Source organism: Polistes fuscatus, unplaced genomic scaffold, assembly GCF_010416935.1.
Source record: "Polistes fuscatus isolate 324 unplaced genomic scaffold, CU_Pfus_HIC Scaffold11, whole genome shotgun sequence".
Lineage (NCBI taxonomy): Eukaryota > Metazoa > Arthropoda > Insecta > Hymenoptera > Vespidae > Polistes > Polistes fuscatus.
Window position 1 is genome coordinate 1,981,348 of NW_025113009.1, and position 23,734 is coordinate 2,005,081.

Here is a 23,734-nt window from a genome sequence, read left to right on the forward strand (position 1 = left end):
AATTTGTTCCTATTTTTAAATACAAAATGATAATATAATTGTGATATTAAATATCTTACAGTAGTAAGCGTAGCTTTGAGAAGGGTGTGATTTCAAAAACTGTTTCCTTTTACATGGGAACAACCCTCGGATAGTAAAAGTATATTGATGCTGCCATCTCTGTACTGAGAGCTGAACGAGAGTCTCACTTTGTGTCATTCGCGCAGCATTTAGCGCCGAAATACGAAAGTTTTCTGCACCAATATTCAAATGTGAACACTCGAAAAAGATTCATTATACAATTTAAATGAAGAATATAATTTTTTAAATTACAATTTATAAGCAGATAAATTTAAAATCGTTGACAACAAAAAAGATACATTTGCTTTGGTCAATGCGAACGTAGAAATTTTCTATAAAAATAATTCAAATATTTGTGTCCAATATTTTTAGGGTGAAATTTATGTTAGTTTGTTTTATGAACAATCGGATGCATAACGTAGGTACGTGAATGAGCGTTTGTATAATATTTGAAAGATTTTATTAACTTTGTAGGCGAGTATAATCCAACGTGTAAACTCGTTCGAGCTCGTTCGTCTACTTTTAGAAGCTCGAAAATCCATCTTTCTCGTACGCATAGACGGCACCCCTACGTCCGTCCCACTCGTGCTTGCAAAGTCTGGAACCGATCCCCCCTCTCTAAAACCGCAAACTTCCCTTTACCCTCCGCTCGTTCTCGTACCACGTCGCTACTAACCATTCAAGAAATGTTTATTCTACCCTTTTACCTCGTGCTTTACGGGGGATGTGTTTTTTTGTTTTACATTCTCGACTTTTCGATTGAGAAGGATCAACGACTTCGGTGTGCTTGATGAGAAACTTTCGTGCACAAAGCTCGGAAATTATTTACGGACAAAATTCGTCGTTTTTCTATCTTTTTATTTTTCTTTTTATTTTTCTTTTTCTATTTCCTTTTTTTTTTATCGTTAGCCCAACATTTTTAAATTTCTTTCTGTTTCCGAGGTTTAATTAAAATTTCTATTTTATCTAATTATGGAAAAAGTTCGTCGTACGTGATAGCTTTGAAGTTACTCGAATTCTATCTTCTTTTCTTTCGTTAATATTTTCATTTCAAACAGTTTCGAACGTTATTAACAACCTTAAACTCATAAAATGATAGAAAGAGAGAGAGAGAGAGAGAGAGAGAGAGAATGAGAGAAAAAGAGAGTTAAATAAATTCCTTTTTTTCCTTTCAACATATAGATTTTTATATTCGAAATAGTTTCACATTAACGTTAATAGAAATTCTAAAATTACAAAAAGTGACGAAGGGGGCCATATATTTTTTTAACGAATTTATTATTTAACATTATAACATTAATTATTTCGTATCGAGACAATACTATACTGCACATGTAATTAAAATAACAAATACTTCGAAAAAATGGATTCTAACCCTTCGAGTGCTATGGACGCATATATGCGTCCAACGAATGCGACCTTCCTTAGCTCGGAAGTAAATTCTTTTCTTCTTTTTTCTTTTATTTAATCAAAATAGTAAAACATTAACAGAAAAATCATCCCATCCCAAATCGTTAGCCGAATTTCGCATTTGAAGGGTTAAACGTGTCTATTAAAATTAGTGGAATAAGAAAAAAAAACAAAAATCGTATGTTTTTGCAAAAGAATAAGAAAATCTATGGAAGGATGGTGGGCGCGGGGGTGGAGGAGAGATCTTAAGTTTAGTCTGGTCTGATAGAGAAAGAAGAGAGAAGGAGGATGCGCCGGTGGGCGGGCAGGCCGCAGGACCGCCCCTCGACTCTCGACTTACTTTTGCCATCTTGCCTCCGATTCTGCGGTTAGCCCCACTTCGACCAGAAAGCAGGGAAAGCCGCGTTCGTATCGTCTCGGTTCTTCTCTCTTCTCTTCCTAGAAAACCGTCGCGTCGTTTTCTGCTAACAGCAGCACCAGTAGCAGTAGCAGCAGCAGCCAAAAGTACCCGCGAAATGGCACACGCGTTACGTTCAGACGAGTTTTCGATTTACCCTAACCCCTTCTTAGACTTGTCCAAGGGTCCTTCAACTACAGCCAAAACATTCACCTGTTCGGTGGTTTCTCATTGCCTAAAGTTTCTTCGTTTACTCGTTTAACGATTTTACTCGGAGTTTTTTCAAATTAGATTTCTGGGTTAAGATTTTAATTGCATCGTACCGATTCGTCGATTGCTATTGAATTTTAAACAAACATTTCTTTCTCGCATTACTCGCGATTAAGATAATTTAACAATGATATTTATTAAAATAACGAATTATATATAGTGCGTGCACGTGTGTTTGCAGTTCGAGAACTAGTTGGTCCTGTTGGTCGTAGGGATCATCATTTGACTGCCTTATCAGCATAGAACATTTAAACAAATGAACTAGTAGTACTTAGCATAAAAGCAACCATACCGTGAGTTAAGGATATCAATAGTAAACAGGAAACAACCACCCTTATCGAATTTCAGTTAGATCATTTCCGATTCATTGCTTGCTTGACAAACATTAGAATATTACTTGCACGATTGTAAACCCGAAAACAAAAACTCTATGGGGGTGTTTTTTGCTTAATAGATTTATTCAAAATTCTATTATCGCGTATACAAGTAAGATTGTTTAATTTTGATCTATCGATAAAGTTTGGATTCAATACAACATTTTCATTTGCAATGATTTTTGTCGAGTACAGACAACAAAATGTAAAACACACCATGTAATATAATAAGGATTAACGACGGGACCCTGGTTAACGATGAGCCGCGATCATTTAAGCATTAACCAAATAGATGTTCGACTCGCTGGCGCGGAACGAGATGCAAACGATTCTTTTGCACCGTCCAACGGGCAGGAATTAACGCGGATTCGTCGTACGTCTCCATTGAACGGTTTAATCGAGCCCTCGATCGATAACGCGTTTTCATTTCGCTCTTCTCTCTCTCTCTGTCTCTCTCCTACCCTCTCTGCCACTCCCGAAGCCCGTCGGGCTATTTAGAATCGCGTTTCTAATTACGGCCGCTTTCTACTCACGAATTAACGGCCATCGATGATTTCAAACATCGAGCGAATCAAAGAATCACCTAAACCGAATACGAGAAAACATTAACGTGGATTATGTTACCCATCAACGCGTAATAGTGGCGGCGGCGGCGGCAGCAGCGGCCAATGGGAATTGAACGTAGCGCGAGACGGAAAAATGATAAATGTTATAGACGAAAAAAGCGATAGAAGTTTTAGAAATTTTCAAAAAAGATGAGGAAAAGAAAGAGAGAGAGGGGGAGGAAGAAAAAAAGAAGAAAGTAAGTAATAGCGATGGTAGTAGGTCGAGATAATAATAATAATTTTTACAAGGCCGCGGGCGTGTAATCAAGGCTGCGTGTTACACATGTTCACCGGTGGGAGTCGAGATATAGCGAAGGTAGAGGAATAGGAGGAAGAGTAGAAGGATGAAGAGGAGGTTGAGGAGGGAGGTTGGATGTCTAAGCGGCATCCTCCCTCCAACTTGGAGGAGCACCCCCATCGTCGTCGACGTCGTCGTAGGGGTGGTCGAGTCACGTGGAAGGGGCGGCACACGGAAGGGTAGGGGTGGTTGGAGAAGAGATAGGGAGGGGAGAGAGTTTCGCTCGTGGTAAAGGTATCGGGTAGGAAAGAGAAAGAGAGTTGGTTGAGTTTATCTCTGTCGTCGTACCACAGTGGAGAAGAGAAAGAGAGAGAGAGAGAGAGTGGAAAAGGGTCGGCGGAACGAAAGGGGTGGTTTAGCGTTCACGCGGTACGGTTGCTGCTACCGTTGGCGTTGCTGGTGTGTTGCTGGTGCTACCGTCAGCTTTGTTGCTCGCATGCACGCACGTTACCATCGCACGCTGCCAGTATTCGTTTCTCTCTCTAAGCCGCTGGTAGAAGCGGCTTCCTCGGTTTCGTAGATATCGCGAACGAACCAGAGAATCGGTTTTAAAAGCGCGCACTGTTCTTTTATTCCTTTTTCCTACCTACCATCTTTCTTTCTTTCTTGACATCGATTACTTATCACGAATATTTTTCCTTCGATCGTACGCGAATCCCCACACACACGCGCGTTGTCGTTGTTCTCTCGTTCGTTTAACGCTAGCGCGAATTGTCTTTCTCTAACCAACTCTCTTTTTCTCTTTCTCTCTAACGTGACAACACACGTGCTCGCTGCAATCACTCTTCGCGAAACCTGCTACTGCACCGATCTCACTCCGACTAATTCTATTTTTCATCGGATACTCGACCTCTCGACGATTCGTGACCTCGTGACTGGATAAAAGTGTGATATTCATTTAGATATCTTCATATCGTGATATCGTGAGTGCCCGGAGACTATTTCGGATCCCCAAATTTGGTATGTACGCACGATCTTGTCATCGTCCACATTGTAAATCGTATCGTATTCCACGTGGATAAAGAGAATGAGAGAAATAGGGAGATACAGAGAGAGAAAGAGAGAGAGAGAGGGAGAGAGAGTAGAGTGGAAGGTTAGTTTTCATTTTCCCGATCGGCGAGAAGTGCATTCGAGTATCAATTATCAATCGACAACGAGTCCATCCAGTGACATTGCGTCCGTGTGACATCCCGTGGGTTGTTTCCCATGCTCGTTTTTATCAACGATTAACCTAATTTAAAAATATCATCCCCGAATAGCTAAGATAAATCCTCTGACAAGTGCCTCGACGAGTGCGGTGTTACGAAATCATCTAACAAATTTTTCCAGATAAAAAGAATCGAAAAGAGTTAATAATAATAGAAATCAAAAAGGAACGGGTATGTTTGGGTGGGTTGGCGGTTAGGAGCAAGGGGGAGTCGTCGAAGATCCGATCGAGTTGTTTGGAACGCAGGAAGTATCTCGTCGGCGAAACGCGTTGATCGGAGCGTGACGAGAGGTAATTGAATGTAGGTATGGCATTTGCATTGACAAGCTCCAACAGAGATAATTCGAATCTCGTCGAATGCAGCGGTCCACACTGGCGTTAGGTCGTTTGTCAATACGACGACGGCCGTCCAGTTTCCACGTTTCCACCGTATCGCTGTTTGTCACCGTCTCGTCGGCGAATCGTTCGACTGGACCTCCGAATACCACCCACTACCCTCCCCCGCCCGTCCCCATCGATACTCGTACTTTTTCGTTCCTCGTTCTTTTTTCCATTCCTCTTCTTATTTTATTCGGAATTTTGTACGATCGTACGAATTACTTCTTGATTTTGTTTAATTATTCTTTGAATTTTCGCATTCTTCGAATGGGGATTATTCTCGATCATGTTACCAGATCACGAGGAAGCTTCGACATCTTTGCAATGGTAGTCTCGATTCTTTACCGAGGCCCAACATGCTAGCTCAACTCGCGATATCATTCGCGTCGGCATACGGCGTACAATGGAATACGGCTTCACTTTCGAAAATCAAACATAGAGAGTTCGCCGGGCGCATCCTCACGCTGCACTGTTTGTACGAATGTGCAAACAATGGAGCTACCCATTTCCTGCGCGAATATATCCTGACGATATCCAACCGGTCGCAGACTTGCCGGCAGGCAAACACGCAGGATAACCTCGGATTTCTCTGAAAATACGATCATCATCTATTCGGTAGCGCATAGGTAGGGTTGATTCGTTACTATGAGAAATGAATATTTTTTTCTTTCTACCTCTTTTCTTTTTTTTTTTTTGTTTTTATTTGATCGTTTCAATTTTATCCCTGTGTCATTTGTGAATCGTTAAATCTAGTCTCTCTCTCTCTCTCTCTTTTACTCTCCTATTATTATCAGAAAGAATGGTTAGCAAAAATAGAAAGAAATAAAGAGAAAAGAAGAAAAATGAAAGTATGAAAAAGTGTCAAGGATTTAGGCAGGGAAGATCATCATTTTGATATGAAAATCCGTGGCGCTTAATTTTGCAAAACTCGCGGGGCTCTTCGCGAGCGATCTAATAACGATGGTGGCGAATTCTTTGAAAAGAAATCGCCGAGGACGAGGAAGAGGAGGATGAGGAGAGAGTGGACCACGGGGAAAGCGATCAAATCGAGGTTCGATCGATCGATCAAAGCCGAGCTCCCCACGGATGTCCAGCACGCGAGCCATACCGCAAAAGGGTTCGAGGGGAAAGAAGGGAGAGAGAGAGAAAGAGAAAGAGAAAGAGAAAGAGAAAGAGAAAGAGAAAGATAGAGAAAGAGAGGTGGGCATCGCGAGAGGGAGAGAGCTTCGAGTCCGGTGGGAGATAAAGCGATAAAGAGCAACGTGGGAGAGAAAGAGAGAGACGGAGAGGGATAGAATGAGGGTTTTGAAAGAGGGAAAGAGAGACGCGAAGCGCGCCAATGAGAGGAGCAGCGAAAGAGAAAGAGGGAGTTGGAGCGCGCATTGGGAAGAGCGAGAGAGCCGGCCCGAGAGAGAGAGAGAGAGAGAAGGAACGGTGGCTGGAAGGAGTGGGGTGGTAGAAGGGTATGAGAGGAACCAGGAAAGGGGAAAGGGATGCTGCGTGTGTTGGCATGGACCAGTGCGTCAACGGCTGTTGCCTCACACGAACCGCCGAAATTATAGTTAGTGACCCCAACGGGTGTTCCGAAATACACCACAGAGTACCGTAGCACGCCCAGAATAGAAGCACCGAAGACTCCTCACGGATATCGTCCTATCATCCTTCTGGAATATTGTTCACGAGTTACCTCGGAACATCCCAAGAGGACCTTTCAAGGAATCTCGATGATCCTGCCAAGCCAAATCCTACTACCCTCGGATAATATCCTCATGTAATCGTCTTTAACTTGGTTTAATTGTGCATTACGAATTTTATAACCTTTTCTATTGTTCCTTTCTTATTCTATTATTTATTTTCCTCATCTTTTTGTTACAAAAAGTGAACAGTGAACGGATTAGAAATTGTCTACAAATGATGGCTGTGTTAATATTTTTCTTTATCTATTTTCCGTTATTTTCGTTTCGTAGTGTCAGAAGAATTCGAGTGTGAATAACGAACGGTTATCATTATTCGAGTTAGTGTTGTGTAATCACCCGTGTATCTTGGATGCAATCATTTTGGACGATCTTTTCAGTGATTCAAATCATTCCTCTACAGGGAATGTTCTTACTCGGAAAGGGAAACCTTTCGCCCGAGTTATTTTAGTGTTGTTTGTGAATCGTGATGTTTCTTCTTCGGAATAAAAATAATAACGGTGTTAACGTTAGTTCATATTCGAGATTTAAACTACACCGAAGATCGTTCATCCAATCGATTGATCTCGTAATAGAAGAGAAAAACAAGATTATTTCGGTCATTAAAAAATTGTCGATGAAAATCAATTTATTATTCTTTCGGATCTTAGAATAATTCGTTTTACAAATCTTGTGTCGATGCTTCAACAATCTCAAACCTCGAACAAGTCGTTTGATGACAGCTCGAATTTCGACTAAAACATGTCAAAATCGTAAGCAAATGTTCGCAGATATATCGAACAATCGTGTCTCGATCTGCGTATCTTTTTTTTTTCTTTGGAAAAGGTAACAAGCAACGAGCTTGGTAAGAGATTTGAATGCGAAGTTAAGCGGGCATCTTAGCCGTCGCAACGTCGTCGAAAGTTTCTCTCGTAAGATCATCGAGAATTCCTTACGACTATCGATTGCAACATTTTCTTCTTAATCTTTCGTTTAAAATCGTTAAAACACATCGATCCTACAAACATTTCCATAGAATAATATGAATTCTTTGTAAATTCGTACCCACTTTCAAATTTCAATTCTATCATAGATTTCTTTCGCACGATTGTAACAACAACGACAACAACAACGACGACAACAAAATCATAGGATCGGTTGAGTTCGCAACGACGATAGTAACGTTCCACTTTATATTTGTATGAATTACTCATTTAACGAGCGTAATGTAATAGCACTTATCGATTCTACATAATTTCCCGGGCGGTTTCCGTTCATTGGTAATCGTAGATAGCCGATAAACGATCGATTCAAATATTATAGGAATTATTTCGGATATAGGAATAAATTTCATCCTATCGACGCTTTTATAACTTCGTCGTCAAAATGATATCCCCGTGAAGGAAATTTTCTCGATTAGATCGGAGACCAAAGATCAGAGATCGATTTGAAAATTTCTAATAGCAGAGCCTGTTTCGATTAACTAACGTTACTTCCTTAAATTATCAAAAAAAAAAAGAAAAAGCTACTTTTTCTTTTTCGCGTCGTAGGTGGTAGGAGGAAGGACGAAGGACGAAGAATTGACAGAGAACAACGTGGTAACGTACCACGTGTAGTTTGACACGCGGTCGTAGTGCGTAGGGGTTGAGAGTATTCGTGTGTGGGGGTTTGCCTCACCGGTGGTGGCCGTTCTTTTTCCCCTATTTTTTCCGTCCCCACTACTAGCTCTCGCGGGTCTGCCCCTCCGTACCACCTGGATACGCCGTGTCAGCCCCGGTGACGTGCGCAAAAATTACTGAATGAACGGTGACGTCACCAGCCGCCCGCGTGAAAAGTGTGCGAGTCGCTTCGTTCGTGTCAACCGTTTTTCCCCTTCCTCCCCCCTTCCCTCCTCCTCCACCTCATCCTCATCCTCCTCATCCTCCTCCTCCTGCTCCTCTTCAACCTCGTTCTCCGATCTCACCCTTCTCTCTTTCTCTTCGTAGTATTTTTCCTGTTTTTCTCTATCTACCCCTCTTTCTCTTTCCCCTTTCTTTTTATCTCTTTCTCTATCTCTTTCTCTCGAATTGGTAAACATTCTATATACATACATGAATAATACTAAAGATCGTATCGTGACTTATCCTCGCGAGAAAAAACATATATTATTTTGATTATTTATTTTTAATGTTAGAGCTTTAAAACGTTTAATTATCGGTATATACATTCGTACGTTTAATTCGTGCTTTCATACAGACGTCGATAACGTACGGAAAAGAGGCTAGCTAACAGTTTGAAGAATGAGAATTTCTCTGGTTGCAGATCTCGATGAATTCGTAGCTGGATATCAGATCGTGCGGTAAAATTTAATACTACGGGACGAAAAATCGAGAAAAAAATTGAGAAGGTTTAAGGGTTGAAAGATTGATACAAATCTATGATGCATTAGATAATTCCTAGTAACAAGATGATAATGTTAAATGATTGAACTTGCTGAAAATAATTTTATTGTCGGTGAAATAAATAATAAATAAGGAGAAAAAGGATAAGGGAAGAGAAGAAAAATAAAAGAAAAGAAGGTGTTGAGATTTGAAGAAGATCTTTTGGAAAGTGTCGGTTCGGTGTTGTACGAACCGAATGGAAGGATGTTTCATCCGGCGTTCTGACTGCCTATGGATATATTCGACCGTTGCAACAACGGTGGCGGCGGCGGAAACACGGTAACCGGAAGCGGCGGCGGTGCTTCGGTGAGGACATCGAGCAACGAGTCTGGCAGTGGAACGTCTAGCGGTGGAAGCGAGAGTAGCGGAGGAGGATCTTCTACCAGGATGCAGTTGACAGGAGCTTCGGCTCCTGGGGCGGCTGCCTCACCGGAGTCCGGCGTCTCGCCATTGACGGACGCCTATACCAAGATGACCAGCGATATTCTTGCCGAGAGAACGCTTGGTGATTTTGTTAGCGAGCATCCTGGCGAACTCGTCAGGACAGGTGATTTTTTCATTTTTTTCTATCTCTCTCTGTTGATAATTGTTATTTATAACAATCGGAGTCGTTTTACTTTGCATTTTAAACCCCGACTTTATATATATTTTATTTTATCTGTTAATATATGTGTAACGTTATTTTTTTTATTTTGTAATACTTTCTTCTATGTATAAATTATACTTTCAATTTAGAAAATAGATGCAAATTTTCGTATTACGATTTATTTTTATTGATAATATCATATATTTTTACAACTTTTTTCTGCTCAGTATACTGTTATAATTATTTGTACAATTAGTATAGCGTTATTATGTTAATACAAGTAACAGAATAATTCGTTCGCGTTGTATTATATAATTGGAGAGATTAATAAGAGAATTGCATCTTTGTTGATATTAGCAAAAAGATTTGTAAAAGATATGGTGTTCGCATACTTTGATTTGAAACGATTTTAATTTTCTTCTCATTATTGAAATGATTCCTCTCTCTTCCAGGCTCACCACATTTGGTTTGTACGGTTTTACCAGCCCACTGGAGATCGAACAAGACGTTACCAGTGGCATTTAAAGTGGTAGCTTTGGGAGAAGTTGGCGACGGTACTTTAGTGACGGTTCGTGCTGGTAACGACGAAAATTGTTGCGCCGAATTAAGGAATTCTACGGCATTGATGAAAAATCAAGTAGCTAAGTTCAACGATCTAAGGTTCGTCGGTAGAAGTGGCAGAGGTGAGTAGAGATTTTCTCCGTGAGTTATTAATTAGAATAGATTTATCCTCTTAGAAGACTATGGGAGAAGAGAATAGATTTATGGGAAATTCCAAATGGTTTCGTGCTAAGCCCGAAATTCAGAAATTTGCGAAAACATTTTCGTCATTGCGTTACTCGATACGCGTTCTAAAATAATTTTGAATGAAAAATATTGAAGATGGTAAGAGAGATAAAGAGAGAGAGAGTGGGGGAGAAAAAAAGAGTCATGCTGAGAGAAGAAGAAGAAGATTATTTCTGATCTTAAAAGACGCTGAACCTTCTTGGCCTACTTTCCCCTTGCTCCATTCATAAAAGTAGAAAGTTGTTTGGCTTCCGTCGACGAAGCGTGTCGCCCCTCGGCGTCGCGAATGAAGACGAGAAAGAGGAAAGTAAGAAAAGGGAGAGGTAGGGACCCTTTTCGTACAAGGAAGAATCTTCGTTGGTCTTGTAGTAAGGGTAGGTCGTGGACGTCTTGAGACACCCTCCTTTTTCTTTAGCCCTTACCAAAAGGGAAAAGTCTTGCCAGTCTGTCTTTCGAAGCTTACCAAGCTTCCTTTTCTGGTTGACATTGAACGAACAGCAGCTAACTGTTTCACTCTTAGTATATCCTTATTGTGCGAGGATGGTTTCGAGGAGAAGATTGTGACGAAAACGATGAAGACGACAAAGACGACGACGAGGACGATATCTTAGGGATGGGTAATGGCTTTTATTTGTCCGCACTACTACAGACCGATTCAACGTGTTTATTTCAGCCACCTTCCTTCTTCGTTAGAGAGTAACGGAAGAAGACCAAAGTAGGGAAGAAACGCAACGCAACGAAGCCAAAAGTAGGGTGGCTGGTGCTGATATTAATTGAGGTTTCAGACGGATTTTAATTAACGTTATTAGCCTGGGTACTTCGGCTAATCCAATTCGACCTTGCAACGGAGAATTTCTACTCAGCAGTTCGACCTACTTTCTACGATACAATTATTCCTTTAAATAAGAATTTTTTTAATTCTTTTTCTCTTTTTTTTTTTTTTCTTCTATTCTGTCTCTTTTTGATGACCAATTTTCAACATTTTAAATTCGAAGAAGTTAACGATTAGAATGGTAGGATAGTATAGAGAAGAAAACATTAGATTTTGTTGAGATCTTAGGAACCCTTTTCGCGAACACGATTCGCTCTTCGTAAATCACAGATTTGTCGAATTCTCTGTCTCTCTAGTCTTACGACGAACGAGAGGGAAACTTCACCCTCTTTGGATTTTAGAAGCTCGCAAGCGTCTGTCATTTGTCTGGGATTAGCTCTCGATTGTTTTCGCTTGGCATGGAATTAACATAAGCTAGGATGAAGAATGTAAGAGAAGTGTCTCTCTTGTCAGTTTCTCGTCTCTTCGTTCGTTCGTTCGTTCCTTCCTTCCTTGAATATTCCTAGAAACCAATGTGCACCGAATTGTCGCCCTAGAATCTATAATGATCCTCTTGTTCTCTGAACATAAAGGTACTCAGACTCGTACGAACTTGAGCCTCGAAGCTCATTGAATTTAAAAGATTCGTTGGATCATCGAATCTGCATATAGTTTGTAATTTTTAATAAAATTTATTCGAGTACACTATGACGAACAATCTTAAACTTAAAGAAATACTAATAAGAAGAAGAACGAAAACAACAACAAGAACCAAGAACCAAGAACAAGAAAAAGTAAGAACATGAACAACATCATTCGCGAAGTAGACTGACACGATAGTATGATAGTCGAGAGCTTTGCAATATCGATGATAAGCCGGAGACCTCTTGCCGCACGTTCAACTGTAATGCCTGCTCCATCAGAGCAAAATCTACCCCGAAGGTACTGGATCGTTTCTACCCCTTTGCTTCTAAGCCCTTTAACGAGATAGATCATTTGGGTGCTTATAGTTTCAGCCTAGAGTATGGAGGAGTACGTTGGAACTTTGTTATCAAGGATGGGATTTCCTTCCTCTCGATTTCTAAGATGAAAGTGCTTTTTCGTCCTTCTAATCATATATACTGAGACAACCTTATCACCTAAGCTACTTTTTTTTTTGTATATCAGATAAAAGCGTCATTAATGTTAAGAGCTTGTCTTCTTTCATATCCTACACTCGACTATAATTAATTCGTTCGTAGGTGAAGTCGTTAGAATAAAATTGTTCATTCTCTCTCTCTCTCTCTCTTTCTCTCTCTTTCTCATTAAATGTTCACAGTTGGAACTAAATTTCGTGAAACGACCAACGCTTATTTTCCGAAATTTAGAAAGAGAAAAGGTATAGTAGCCGCAAGCGATAACGGCTCGGCCTGCGTGTCCTGACCATAATCAATTCGTTATCAGGCTACAATAGCGCATTTGCGATTCGTTCCGGGTAAAATTGAAATTAATTAATTGGCTCGACAGCACCCGGACAGCCTACACCTACAAACGTATACACCTATTCACTCTCAACATACACACACGCATACATTTGTATATATATATGCACAACATGTTAATGTCGAGAGTATATACGCACGTAGGCGTACACCTTTCATGGAGAAACGTATGCTAACGAGCATAATCAGCGAATCGACGAGGACGAGCTATTACTCGATCGACTCTCTTCTCTATTCGATTTCATACAAATTCAATTTCGTGTCTTCGCGCCACTGGTTCTCTCCTCCCCTCCCCCACCCCCTCAACCCTTGCCCTCCCTCCCCCCCAGCCCCACCTTCCATCGTTAAATGCAACATGCGTGTAAAATCTGATTTCTAAAATCGTAATGTCCCCTTTATTTCATAAACAGTAGTTAATAACGCATCAAGTAATTTGGTATTTTATATTTTTCGGTTTGAAAAACAAACGTGTCAACGAAGTGTCATACTTTTGAAAAGAGTTGTTTTTTTTTACATTGAAATGCATAGAGGTAAGCGAAAAAGGGTGTAGGTTTGAAACGAGCAACATTTTCGGTTTAAAGTCAACGCACAATACGTTTAACAACTCGGACACGTATAAAGTTTAAGTTAAAAACATTTCCATTCGAGTCTTTCGCAAGCAAAGAAGACGCAGGGTAGATCAAAAAAAGAGAAAAACGTGGCAAGGAAGGAAGGAAAGAACGAACGAACGAGTGAGAGGAGTCTCGGGTTTGAACAAAAAAAAAGAAAAAAGGAAGAGGAAAAAGAAAAAAGAACAAAAAAAGGGGTTGTCTCGCGAAAGGGAAGAAAAGACTTTTAATGGTTGTACGGTGACTGGCACCGAGGGTGATACCATGTACCTACGCGTACCTACCTAACTACAAGGCATAGGTAGGTTGTAGGTGAAAAGGTTCTGGCAGGCAAACAGGCAGTAGGCAGATCGTGGATGGCGTGACTCCCAGTAAACCTAGGTAAAACTTAAGCTACATTGCTCGTGGAAAACGAGAAGCTCGCGTGGCGAACCACCGTGTGGCCACGCTCGACACTCGCCATTATTTTGCTTTTTATTTATCCATTCTCATTAACCATCTCTACTTTCTCTAACGGGAATGGAGGAGAAGATTTTTCTAACGCGGTCAACGATTGTATAAATTATATTTAATTTTAAATTAAACGATGCATACCAACGTATTGGATTTGAATAAACGCAAAAAAAAGAAACAAGAATTACAAAATCTTTATAAATGTTTTATTACAATTCGAATGATCGTTCCATCTGACTCAAATTTTCCTTCCATTTGGATAATATCTTTTTTTCTCATATTTTCATTTCGTAATCCAAATCCAAGATCATGCGTGGCATCGTCCAAATTCGTCGACCGCAGTTTAATTACGATCATGAAGAATGTAAAATAAATACCAGGTCGTTCGGTTAGTGCCTGCGCGTAACGACGAAACGCAAAAGTTGTATCGCTTGTTGTATACGGATATAAATAACATAATGCGTTCGAATAGCCCGTTTTCTAAACAGTCCGGAGGCAAAATGCGCCATGGTTTTCGCCCGGTTTATATTATAGTATCCGATTACACAGAAATATACGAAAATCTCGCGTCCATTAAATTTCCACTCGGTTAACGATAAGTCCCTATGGGATAAATATAAGATCTTTCATGTAAATTGGAAATCGAATATATTTCAACAACAACGAGTGATCGATAGATCATCGTTCATTTTCCATAGAACTGAAAAATATGAAACCTTAAATCGTTGCGCAGCGATAAAGCGGAGGATTGGAATACGAGAACGGGGTGACGATTTAGGGGTGGCCCACGGGGTTTGACGAGAGGTAGCAAGTGGCAGTAGGGGATGGTGGCATTGCGGTGAACCTCCGCGTGTTCGACGGGCCGCTTGCGTGTTTTCCACGACGGTGTGAGTTTTTCCGCGACATTATTCCCGGTTAACAGGCTTTTTAGCATAATTCGAGCCTCCTCTCTCTCTGTCTCTCTCTATCTCGTACCCTTTCTATCTTTACTACCCTTTCCTATGCGTGCGTGCGTTCGTGCGCGCGCGTATACAGGCTCGACTCTTCTGGCTGGCCACCGTCACCGTCGACGACGCCCTCGATACATTACCGACGGCTAATTCGGTTACCACGGAGTTTCGCACGGCTAACCACGTTTGCGAACTTTCAGCGCCGACGTTGAATAGGTTTCGCGTTCGCTTTCGCGAATCGACGCGCCGCGAGAACGGCCGATGCGATAGAGAACACACACACACACACATACACACAAAAAAGATAAAAAAAAAAAAAGAGAGAGAGGAAGAGTGAAAGAGAAACAGCACTCATCCTACTGGTCTCCACGAACAAACCGAACTCGTTTTGCGGTTCGTCCAACGGTTGGGAATTCGAAGAATTCGATCATCGTGCTTTGATTCCTCCCTGTTTCCCATGAAATCTCGATTTTAGAGATTTCCCTTTTGTTGAGATCTTTTCTTTATTTTTTGACCTGATCTGTGGATCCTTTTCACTATTTTTCTTCTATGATCTTTAAAGCGTTAACTGCCACCGAGATCTGTATAATACTCTTAAAGGATAAGAGAACAAAAGAATTATATGTACTTCATTTTTATTATATACCAGAGATAATCTCTTAGTTAAAATATTTCATGATCGAAGGATTGCATTTTCCGGTTCACGGTATTGTCCAATTAACTACGATGTTTCAAATTTTGTATTTGTCAATATCCGTGCGATTTTAAATATTAAAATATTTTATGCGGTCAATTTATCACCACCACGTAACTTAAAAACGAAATAAAATGTATTCATTGATGACCGGACGTGAGAGCAAACGTATTGTTTGCATCGAATAGAAAGAAAGTTAGGTCTGTCCAACTATAGAAATCCTACTTTACCTGGTTCTGCAAAATAGTCACTTGATACATCCAATCGAGTCTCTTAAAAAATAAAAGAGCTATGCTAACACTTTTTTATCAATTTATTGTTAACTAGTAAAAGTATAAAATCAAAGATTAAAGATCGCAAATGTTAATAGTAATAATTTGGATGTCTTTGATTTGTCTGTTCGCAGGAAAAAGTTTTACTTTGACGATAACGGTATCAACAACGCCACCTCAAGTGGCAACTTACACGAAGGCTATCAAAGTAACCGTAGACGGCCCACGCGAGCCGCGATCCAAGACCAGTGAGTATCACTGTAAGCATTTCTATTCTTCTCTAATTTTCTATTATACGTAGTGAGTGTTATGCATGCTTGTTCTCGTAGTCGAAGAATCCATCCAATGGCCATGGCTTAATAAGTGGTCTTCGCAGAACAATTACAATTTCGAAGGTATTGATCTTTGTTATCGCGTGTACTATTACTCCTGACCTATTTAATAACAATTTCAAAGCTTTGATCGTAGCATCATCCTATCGCTAACAATTGTTTCTTGTATAATCTTGCTTTCTCTCTCTCTCTCTATCTCTCTTGTCTCTTACTTTCTCTTTCATCGATTTCCAATCTTACACAGTAGGTCATCTGATGAAATTTCCACGAAAATGTTCTTCCCGATCATGTAAATCCATGTAATACGTGATTGTATAGGTAGAAACTTGAAATAGTCTCTCGTGTGCGGTTCCTTCTCGACCTGGTGCCTAAGTTTCGTGCAATTGCCATTATTTATAAGTAGGGCCTGGTTGGCCATAACATTGACAAAGGGTTGCGGCGTTAGCCCCGCGAAGATATTGCGCGTGTTATGTCGCTAACACACGCTTACGCAAACTTCTCCAAGTAGTTCTACTACTCATGCTATATTCGGGACATACAATTACCAGAAACTCTGTAATGGGAAGGGTAAGAAGGTCTTGGGCTCTACTCTCCTTTCACCGGAAAGGAGGAACGAAACGTCTTTCCTCGTTACGTAACCTACCTACCAAACGTTATTTGCTTTTGCTCTACTCTCTGTGTTGTTTCGACCCTCTCGTCCAAGCGAAATTTAGATTCCAACTGGTTTGCTTACTACGAACATTACAACCGGACGTAGGTAATACTCATCTCAGCTGTAGTAAGGGGTGCTAAGAAACGAAAGGAAATCGACTCGAACTTCTCAAACTTCCCTATCTGAAGTCGTCCTCCCTATCGATTTCATCGGACATCATCCCCCTATTCGCGGGGTGACTGCCAGGGAATTTCTCGAGAGTTACCAGCTGGCAACGACAGCTCCTCATTTCGTTCCCCGTCGCTACCCGTTCTTCTCTTTCTACCTTCTCTTCTTCTTCTTCTTCTTCTTCTTCTTCCTTTCTTACCAAACGTTAAGCAACAGAAACTAAAGAAATAAAAAGATGTCCGCTCAATTTCGGCCTTTTCTTTTCTTTTTTTTTTTTTTACTTCGTACAACATGGATTTTGAATTTCGTAGAAGAGAAACGTTTGTTAGAAAGAACATCCGTGCGAAGAAGAGGTGGCAGAGAATGAGGAGGAAGAGGTGGAGGAGGTGGAGGTCGAGGAGGATAGGAGGCAAACCTCTCTCAATCAATTTCCTTGGTCTTGCCGCCTTTCTGTGGCGGCTACCTTCGGCTACGGGACGAGGGTAGAATGTGTAATGAATTGCTTGTTTAATTAATTACGACCCTCGCGCGAGGCTACCGGAGAAGCTTCAGGCTAAGGCGCCTCTCAGTCTTTCTCTTTCTCTCTCACTCTCTCTCTCTCTCTCTCTCTCTTACATTCTCTTTCTCTCTCCCATTTTCTTCTCCTCGTGCATCACGCCCCCTTCGTATTTTCCCAAATGGATTTTGGGATTTCGATGGAGAATGCTTTTACGCTCTGAAACGAGTGAAAAGAGTCGAATCTTTGGATGAACGGGTTAAGAAAGGATGAATTCGATTCCTATCGTTCTAGGGATTATATTATATATTCATACCTATTACACAAATCTAATTGTTAGATCTTATCGAATTGGAAATAACGTTGTCATGAAATTTACTCGTAATTGTAATAGTTTAAATTCTTGAATGCGTCCTCCCCCTCAGTCTTTTTTCGAAAAAGAGTTCAAAACATTTTCGCAGTCTTGTGTAATAAAATTATACTTTAGATTTGATACGAAAAAAAAAGAAAAAAAGAAGGTGTATAAAATTTGACCACACGAGTAAAAACACATTGCCGTTTCTCCCTTTAGGTTTTTATCGCGATTGTTGAACAAGTGATAATTATAGGAGAGAAAAGAGAAAGGGTCGTCGGGTCGGAGGAAAAAGCAACGCAGCCCACCATATAGGTGTATACTCAAAAGAGGGTAAAATCGTACAGACGGTGATGACCAAAGAACCGTACGCAGGGTGGGAGGGAGGGAGGCCCACCCAAGAGGGCTCGGCGGGGTCCTTTTATCTCTCGCCGCGTCCCTTCGAATTGTCGCGGCACACATCACGGCAAGCGTTTCAAGGCAAGCGTTTATTTTAACCGGAGAGATCCAACGAGCCGACCATCCTTCCCTGCGATTATTTTTAACCGTCTTGAACCGGTAGCGTTACGATTTGGTGTTTCGAGTTTCTTTGATTTTTCACAAATTCGAGAAAGGGTTATCCTCGAAATCGACTAGACAACTCGTTTCCAATCTAAATCTAACGAGATCATTTCCATTCGACTATCGTTGGATGGTAGAAGTTCGTTTCAACTTTGTGATCTCGCAAAACGTTTCAAAGTTCGATTTACATCCATCGGTAGGGCAAACCTCAAGAGCCTGTAGGAAGATCGTAGGGCGTATCGATGTTAAAACTGATCGAGTTCTCCTCCATTCGAGTTGAGTGAGAAAGCGACATCGAAGGGGAGGTAAAAGGGAATGTAGAAAGAGAAAGAGAAAGAGGGAAAGGTCGGTGGAAGAGGGAGATACATTTTATTTCCCTGCAAGGACGGTGTCGCCAACCCAATTAAAGACGTCCCAACAGGCGAGAACCGTCCTTCTGTCCTGCGGAACCGGCTGTCCCTGGCGTTTTAGGTTAACGTACGGACATACACACGGCCAAGGCAACGGAGAAGCCGAGTGACTGTCGGAGGATAGAGAACAAGAGAGAGAAAGAGAGAGAGAGAGAGAGACAGAGGGAGGAAGAGAATAGAGAGGGTGATTCGCACTCGTATACCGTGCGTGGGTGGGTGTGGACGAGGGTGTGGACGTGGGGAGAGCGGAAGAGCCAGACTCCCGTCGTCCCGATAATCCAATCGAAGCCCTAATTCTAACTCGGCAACCCGAAATTCCCGCCGGTTTGCTGAATAGGGTATGCTCGATCTGGAGACACAATGGGGGCGCTACCATAGAATATCTCTAAGCGAAGACCAACCGAGAGATACGCTTAAACGATCGACGATTTCCACCTTGAAAATTCGATGGGAAGGATGAAACGATGGAAAAAGGGAACGAATCAATGAAAGATAGACGGAAATAAAGAAAGAAAGGAAAGATTAAAAGAATAGAAAAGAAAATGAGATAGATAGATAGATAGACTACTAGGTGGCTTGATTGCGTTCGTTGAGCGTACCTCAAGTCCAGTGGACAGGCGCACGGTTGATCGCAGTGCTATCTCTTTTAGGGCAGCAACAACAGTTTCACGCATTCGCCTTTGCCTCCCAACGTGGTGCACCGTTTTTCGCATCCCCATTGGTGGATCCTCTACAGTCTCTACCGAATCCTCTACAGCCGTTGCCGAACCCGTTACAACCACGGGATCCTCTGTCGTCTTTCAGGCACGCGATGCCTGGTAATTGTCAGAGTGAGTACCTTCGTTCGACCTCCTGCTACTATGTACTATTACTCCTACACTATTACTTTTCAGTTCTTTTCTAGACTATCTACATTGTACCTTGGTCTGTTTGTTTGCACCCCAACACGCGTTATCCTGCTCGCATTTACGCTTTTTCATTACAAGTTTTCTCTCTCTCTCTCTCTCTCTCTCTGTTTCTCTCTTTCTCTCTATTTTTTTTTCTTCTTTTTATTTTATTCTTTTTTTTTTATCTACGTGTTCAGCTAGTTTCGGAATTCTATTGTTACTATTTGTATCGAATTCGAGTGACTCTAAATATAATTCGTTGACATGAAATATCATGAAAATAGATATTTCCATGTAATAAATATTTCTGTGACTTTACGAGATCGTATCGAGTTTTCTCGACTACCCGGAGAAAGAGAAATAGTCAAAGAGAAAGACAGAGAGAAAGAGAAAGAGAGAAAGAGAACAGGCTTCGAATTTGAGAATATTTCCAGACAGGCATTGCTACTGCGAGTTAGGTGGATAAGAGGTGGAGGAGTAACGCCGTTGCTTTTGGGTAGGCTCGGAAGCTAGCTTCTCGGCTTCAGACGCGGAAACCGCAAGCCTGTTCAAAGCTAGATTAAATATTATATTAAAGGGGTTGCCACGGGAGTACGACCCCGTCGGACGCCAGCGTGTTTTAGGGTGGCAGCTTCGTTTCTCTCTCTCTCTCTCTCTCTTCTTCTCTTACTCTAAACTCGTATTACGGATTCACATAGTATTCATACGTAAAGTCATCCTCCTCCTCCTCCTCCTCCTCCTCCTCATCGTTGTCGTCGTCAGAATATTCGAAATCTCGGAATGTTCATCCTCTGTTCAAATCGGTCGAAAAGTTCTTCGATTAACCGCTTCTTAAAAACGCGAATATTACCTATAAACGAAAAAGAAAAGGAAAGGAAAACTGCAAATAGAAAGAGAAAGAGAGAGAGAGAGACTGAGTCAATAAAAAAAAATGAAAAAGAAAGAAATACAAAAGAACTTGCATCAGCAGGACGTTGATTCAAGAATCAATTTAACGAATTACTTCAGACGGGAGAGAGAGAGATCGGCTAGCCTGATAAAATTCCTCGATAAAGTATGAAGCGCACGGAATATTTCCTTTATTAACTTTATACCACCCTGCCTTCTCTCTTTCTCATTGTATTCCGGTTGTCCGATAATTCGCAAATTCTAGGCCGATATTTTGAAGTTATGCGTTTACGCGTGCGAAATCGCAGTATTTGAATTGTGACTAGTGGGGGAAGGGCGGGGAGGGGGCATCATTTTCGGTCCGTTTGGTTTTCGACGTTAAAATTTCTGCTGATTAAAAAGTAAGATAGAAGATACATAAAAAGGTGGGGTCCTAGCCATTTAGCGGCACTTTAATCGCAACGCGGATTCTTCTTATGCGGGCGGCTCGGACGAAAGTTGTGTGGCTCTCTTGAAAAAAGGGAGAACGGGAAAGCGAGGAGGAGGAGGAGGAGGAGGAGGAGAAGCAAGGGAAAGGACGCGGTGTGGAATTTGGTGGAACCGGAACGATGTAAAAGCATGGCGGGATGCAGTATTTAGGGCTAGCTCTCGTGACGACGGGCCAGTGGCTCGTTCGTCGGCCGGAGCTCGTCGGTTATTTGAGTTGGCCGAAGGTACGCGGGGGGATGACCAACCCTTTGATCTCCGTACCCCCTCTGCCTTGTCCGTTGCCCGCTACCCCCCCTCATACCCCTTCATACCTCGCCACCGAAGCCGTCACGCTCGTCCTTTCTGCCCTTCTCCCACCCCGCGAACCCTCACCGAGTGACTCATTGGAAAATCTATCGGGGTAGCTGCCTATATTCTACGAAAATATATTCGGCCAAGAGAATGAGAGAGAGAGAGAGAGAGAGAGAGAGAGGAAGGACGAGTTTACGAGTTACCTTGCAAAGTGCTTTTAATCGACAAATAATATCCTACATTTTTTTTACCGTTACCTTGCTATTCTTTTTGTCTTCTTTTATTTTTTATTTTTTTTGAGGTTTCCTCTTTTGTTTTTTCCTTTTGTTTTTAAGCTTTCAACATCAATTTACGAATAATCTGCAGTCTTCTATAGCTCGCTAAGTTCTATACGACTTTACACACAGACATGTCTCAATTCGGTTTGACGGCGAGCAACTCCTGGGGATACGGAAGTACAGCAGGATATGCTGGTTACCTTCCCGGTCCTCTTTCGTCTTGTGCGGCCCAAGCGTCTTTTCCACCCCCACCCCCTCCTCCTCCTCCACCACCACCACCAACGTCTTCCTTGGCGTCGTTCGCTGGTACCGCTGCTATGACCACCCCGACGGCTCCTGATTCGACGGCGGGCTCAGCTGTGACTTCTGGTACCACTGGTACTACACCTCAACAGGACGCTTTCACCGGAGTATCCTCGCGTAAGTGTTTTTCCATTGAGTTATTTTCTTTAGTTCATGATCATATTTTGAAATAAAATGAAATAACGCTTTGCGGTCGAGCCGAATTATGCTTCAAGAGTATAGGAAAATTTGTCATGGGATTAAATCGCGCGACAAATGCATTCATTCGTGTTTCATAAACGTAAAAGAAAAGTAATTGTTTAAAGTTGATCCAACGAATATAGTTAACTCTGAAAGTCAATCGGACCGCAAGGAGTTAAGGGGTCCGATCAGCTGATCGATTCGTTGCGATGTTTTCTGTTGATCGCCACAGTAGTGCCGGACACAACAACACCTGGTCAATCCGATCCGTTGGATCCACTGAGCACGCTCATGTCCGGTACGACAAGTCAAAGGTACCAAGACTACGTTTCACCGAGGTCCTTGTCAACGGACTCTAGCACCACGGAAAGTCCTGTTCAAGAGGAGCAAGGATTCGGCCAAAACTACGGCAATTACTTTCCGACGCCAGGCGTATTGCCGAGTATACTTTACTCTCAGCTTTACGGAAATCAATTCCAGAACTCGGAGAGTCCTGAACAGAGAGCCGTCACCGAGAGTTGTAGTGTTAGACAGGAAGAAGTCAGACCGGATAACAACGTCTGGAGACCTTATTGAGAGATAAACATGGCGTCGGGTCGTCATTCCCGATCGTCGTTGATCGTTCGGACGTTTTAAAACAGACTGTGATAGGTATTCAATTTTTTCGATTAAAACAGCGAGAATATCGTTAGCGACGAAGCCGGTTGTTGTTGTTATTTTTTCATTAACACGTGCTGACGAAACAACGAGTCTCCAATTAGGGCCAACACACGAACAATATTATACATATATCATACATATATTATGTATATATACATATATATATATATATATTTATTTATTTATATATACAATATTATATGTTTTTACTTGATCGGGCCACTAAATTTGTTTGAATTACAATTGTTATTTATTTAGTAATAAATTTTAGTTACATTCTCTCCTTTGTGCATAGAGATCCACTCGAATTTATCGAGATAAAATCGGATCTTCGAAAGTATCGAACTAACAATCGCTTGTGACTGTAAACGCACTTATTTTCTATAATTCGTGCGTTAGGTGTTAAAATAAAGTGTAGCTTTGCCAATGGGCCATTTCCGATTGTATCTTTCTATCAAACCAACTTGACCGTGATACAAAGAGACAATGGAAAGAAAGGTCTGTAATTAATTACGAAAATGGCTCTTGCGAGCGAGAGTGTACGACACGGCGACGGCGGCGACGGTGGTGGTGGTGGTGGTGGTGGTGGTGGTGATGATGGTGGTGGTGGTGAAGGCAATTGGTATTAACGATTAGGCCAAATGGCGATATTGTAAATAGTTGTACATATATAAAACATTTGTCGTCGAGTTGAATTCATTAATCGACAATGACAATGCTGCTGATAATTACGCTGATGATGATAATGATGATGATAATGATAACGATGATGATAATGATGATGATGATGGTGATGATAATGATAGTGATGATAGTGATGACGATGATGATGATGATGATGATGATGATGATGATGATGATGATAATGATAATGATAATGATGATAATGATGATTATGATAATGATAATGATGATTACGATAATAATGATAATGATCGTGACGATGATATTGATATTGATAACAATGACTACGATATTACTACCGAGGTACTATGCGAGAGACGATTTATTTCTTTATGTTTTCATAGTATATATAAATATAAATATATATATA

The 23,734-nt window shown here is 41.3% G+C and overlaps 1 protein-coding gene across 9 annotated transcripts in view; it reads left to right on the forward strand.

Annotated features, from left to right (window-relative positions):
- The window catches only part of LOC122526322 (runt-related transcription factor 1-like), a 39,747-nt gene extending 16,891 nt beyond the window's left edge, over nt 1–22,856 (forward strand). Inside the window, exons 1-7 of one of the 9 annotated variants that reach the window (XM_043649675.1) lie at nt 3,801–4,374; nt 8,974–9,639; nt 10,131–10,361; nt 15,868–15,981; nt 19,340–19,534; nt 21,667–21,957; nt 22,253–22,856. In XM_043649675.1, the coding sequence (XP_043505610.1) occupies nt 9,324–9,639; nt 10,131–10,361; nt 15,868–15,981; nt 19,340–19,534; nt 21,667–21,957; nt 22,253–22,596 (1,491 nt within the window). In that variant the 5' untranslated portion in view covers nt 3,801–4,374; nt 8,974–9,323 and the 3' untranslated portion in view covers nt 22,597–22,856. The other 8 variants (XM_043649677.1, XM_043649680.1, XM_043649674.1 and 5 more) reach the window with 8 other exon arrangements.
- Nucleotides 22,857–23,734: the final 878 nt, after the last annotated feature.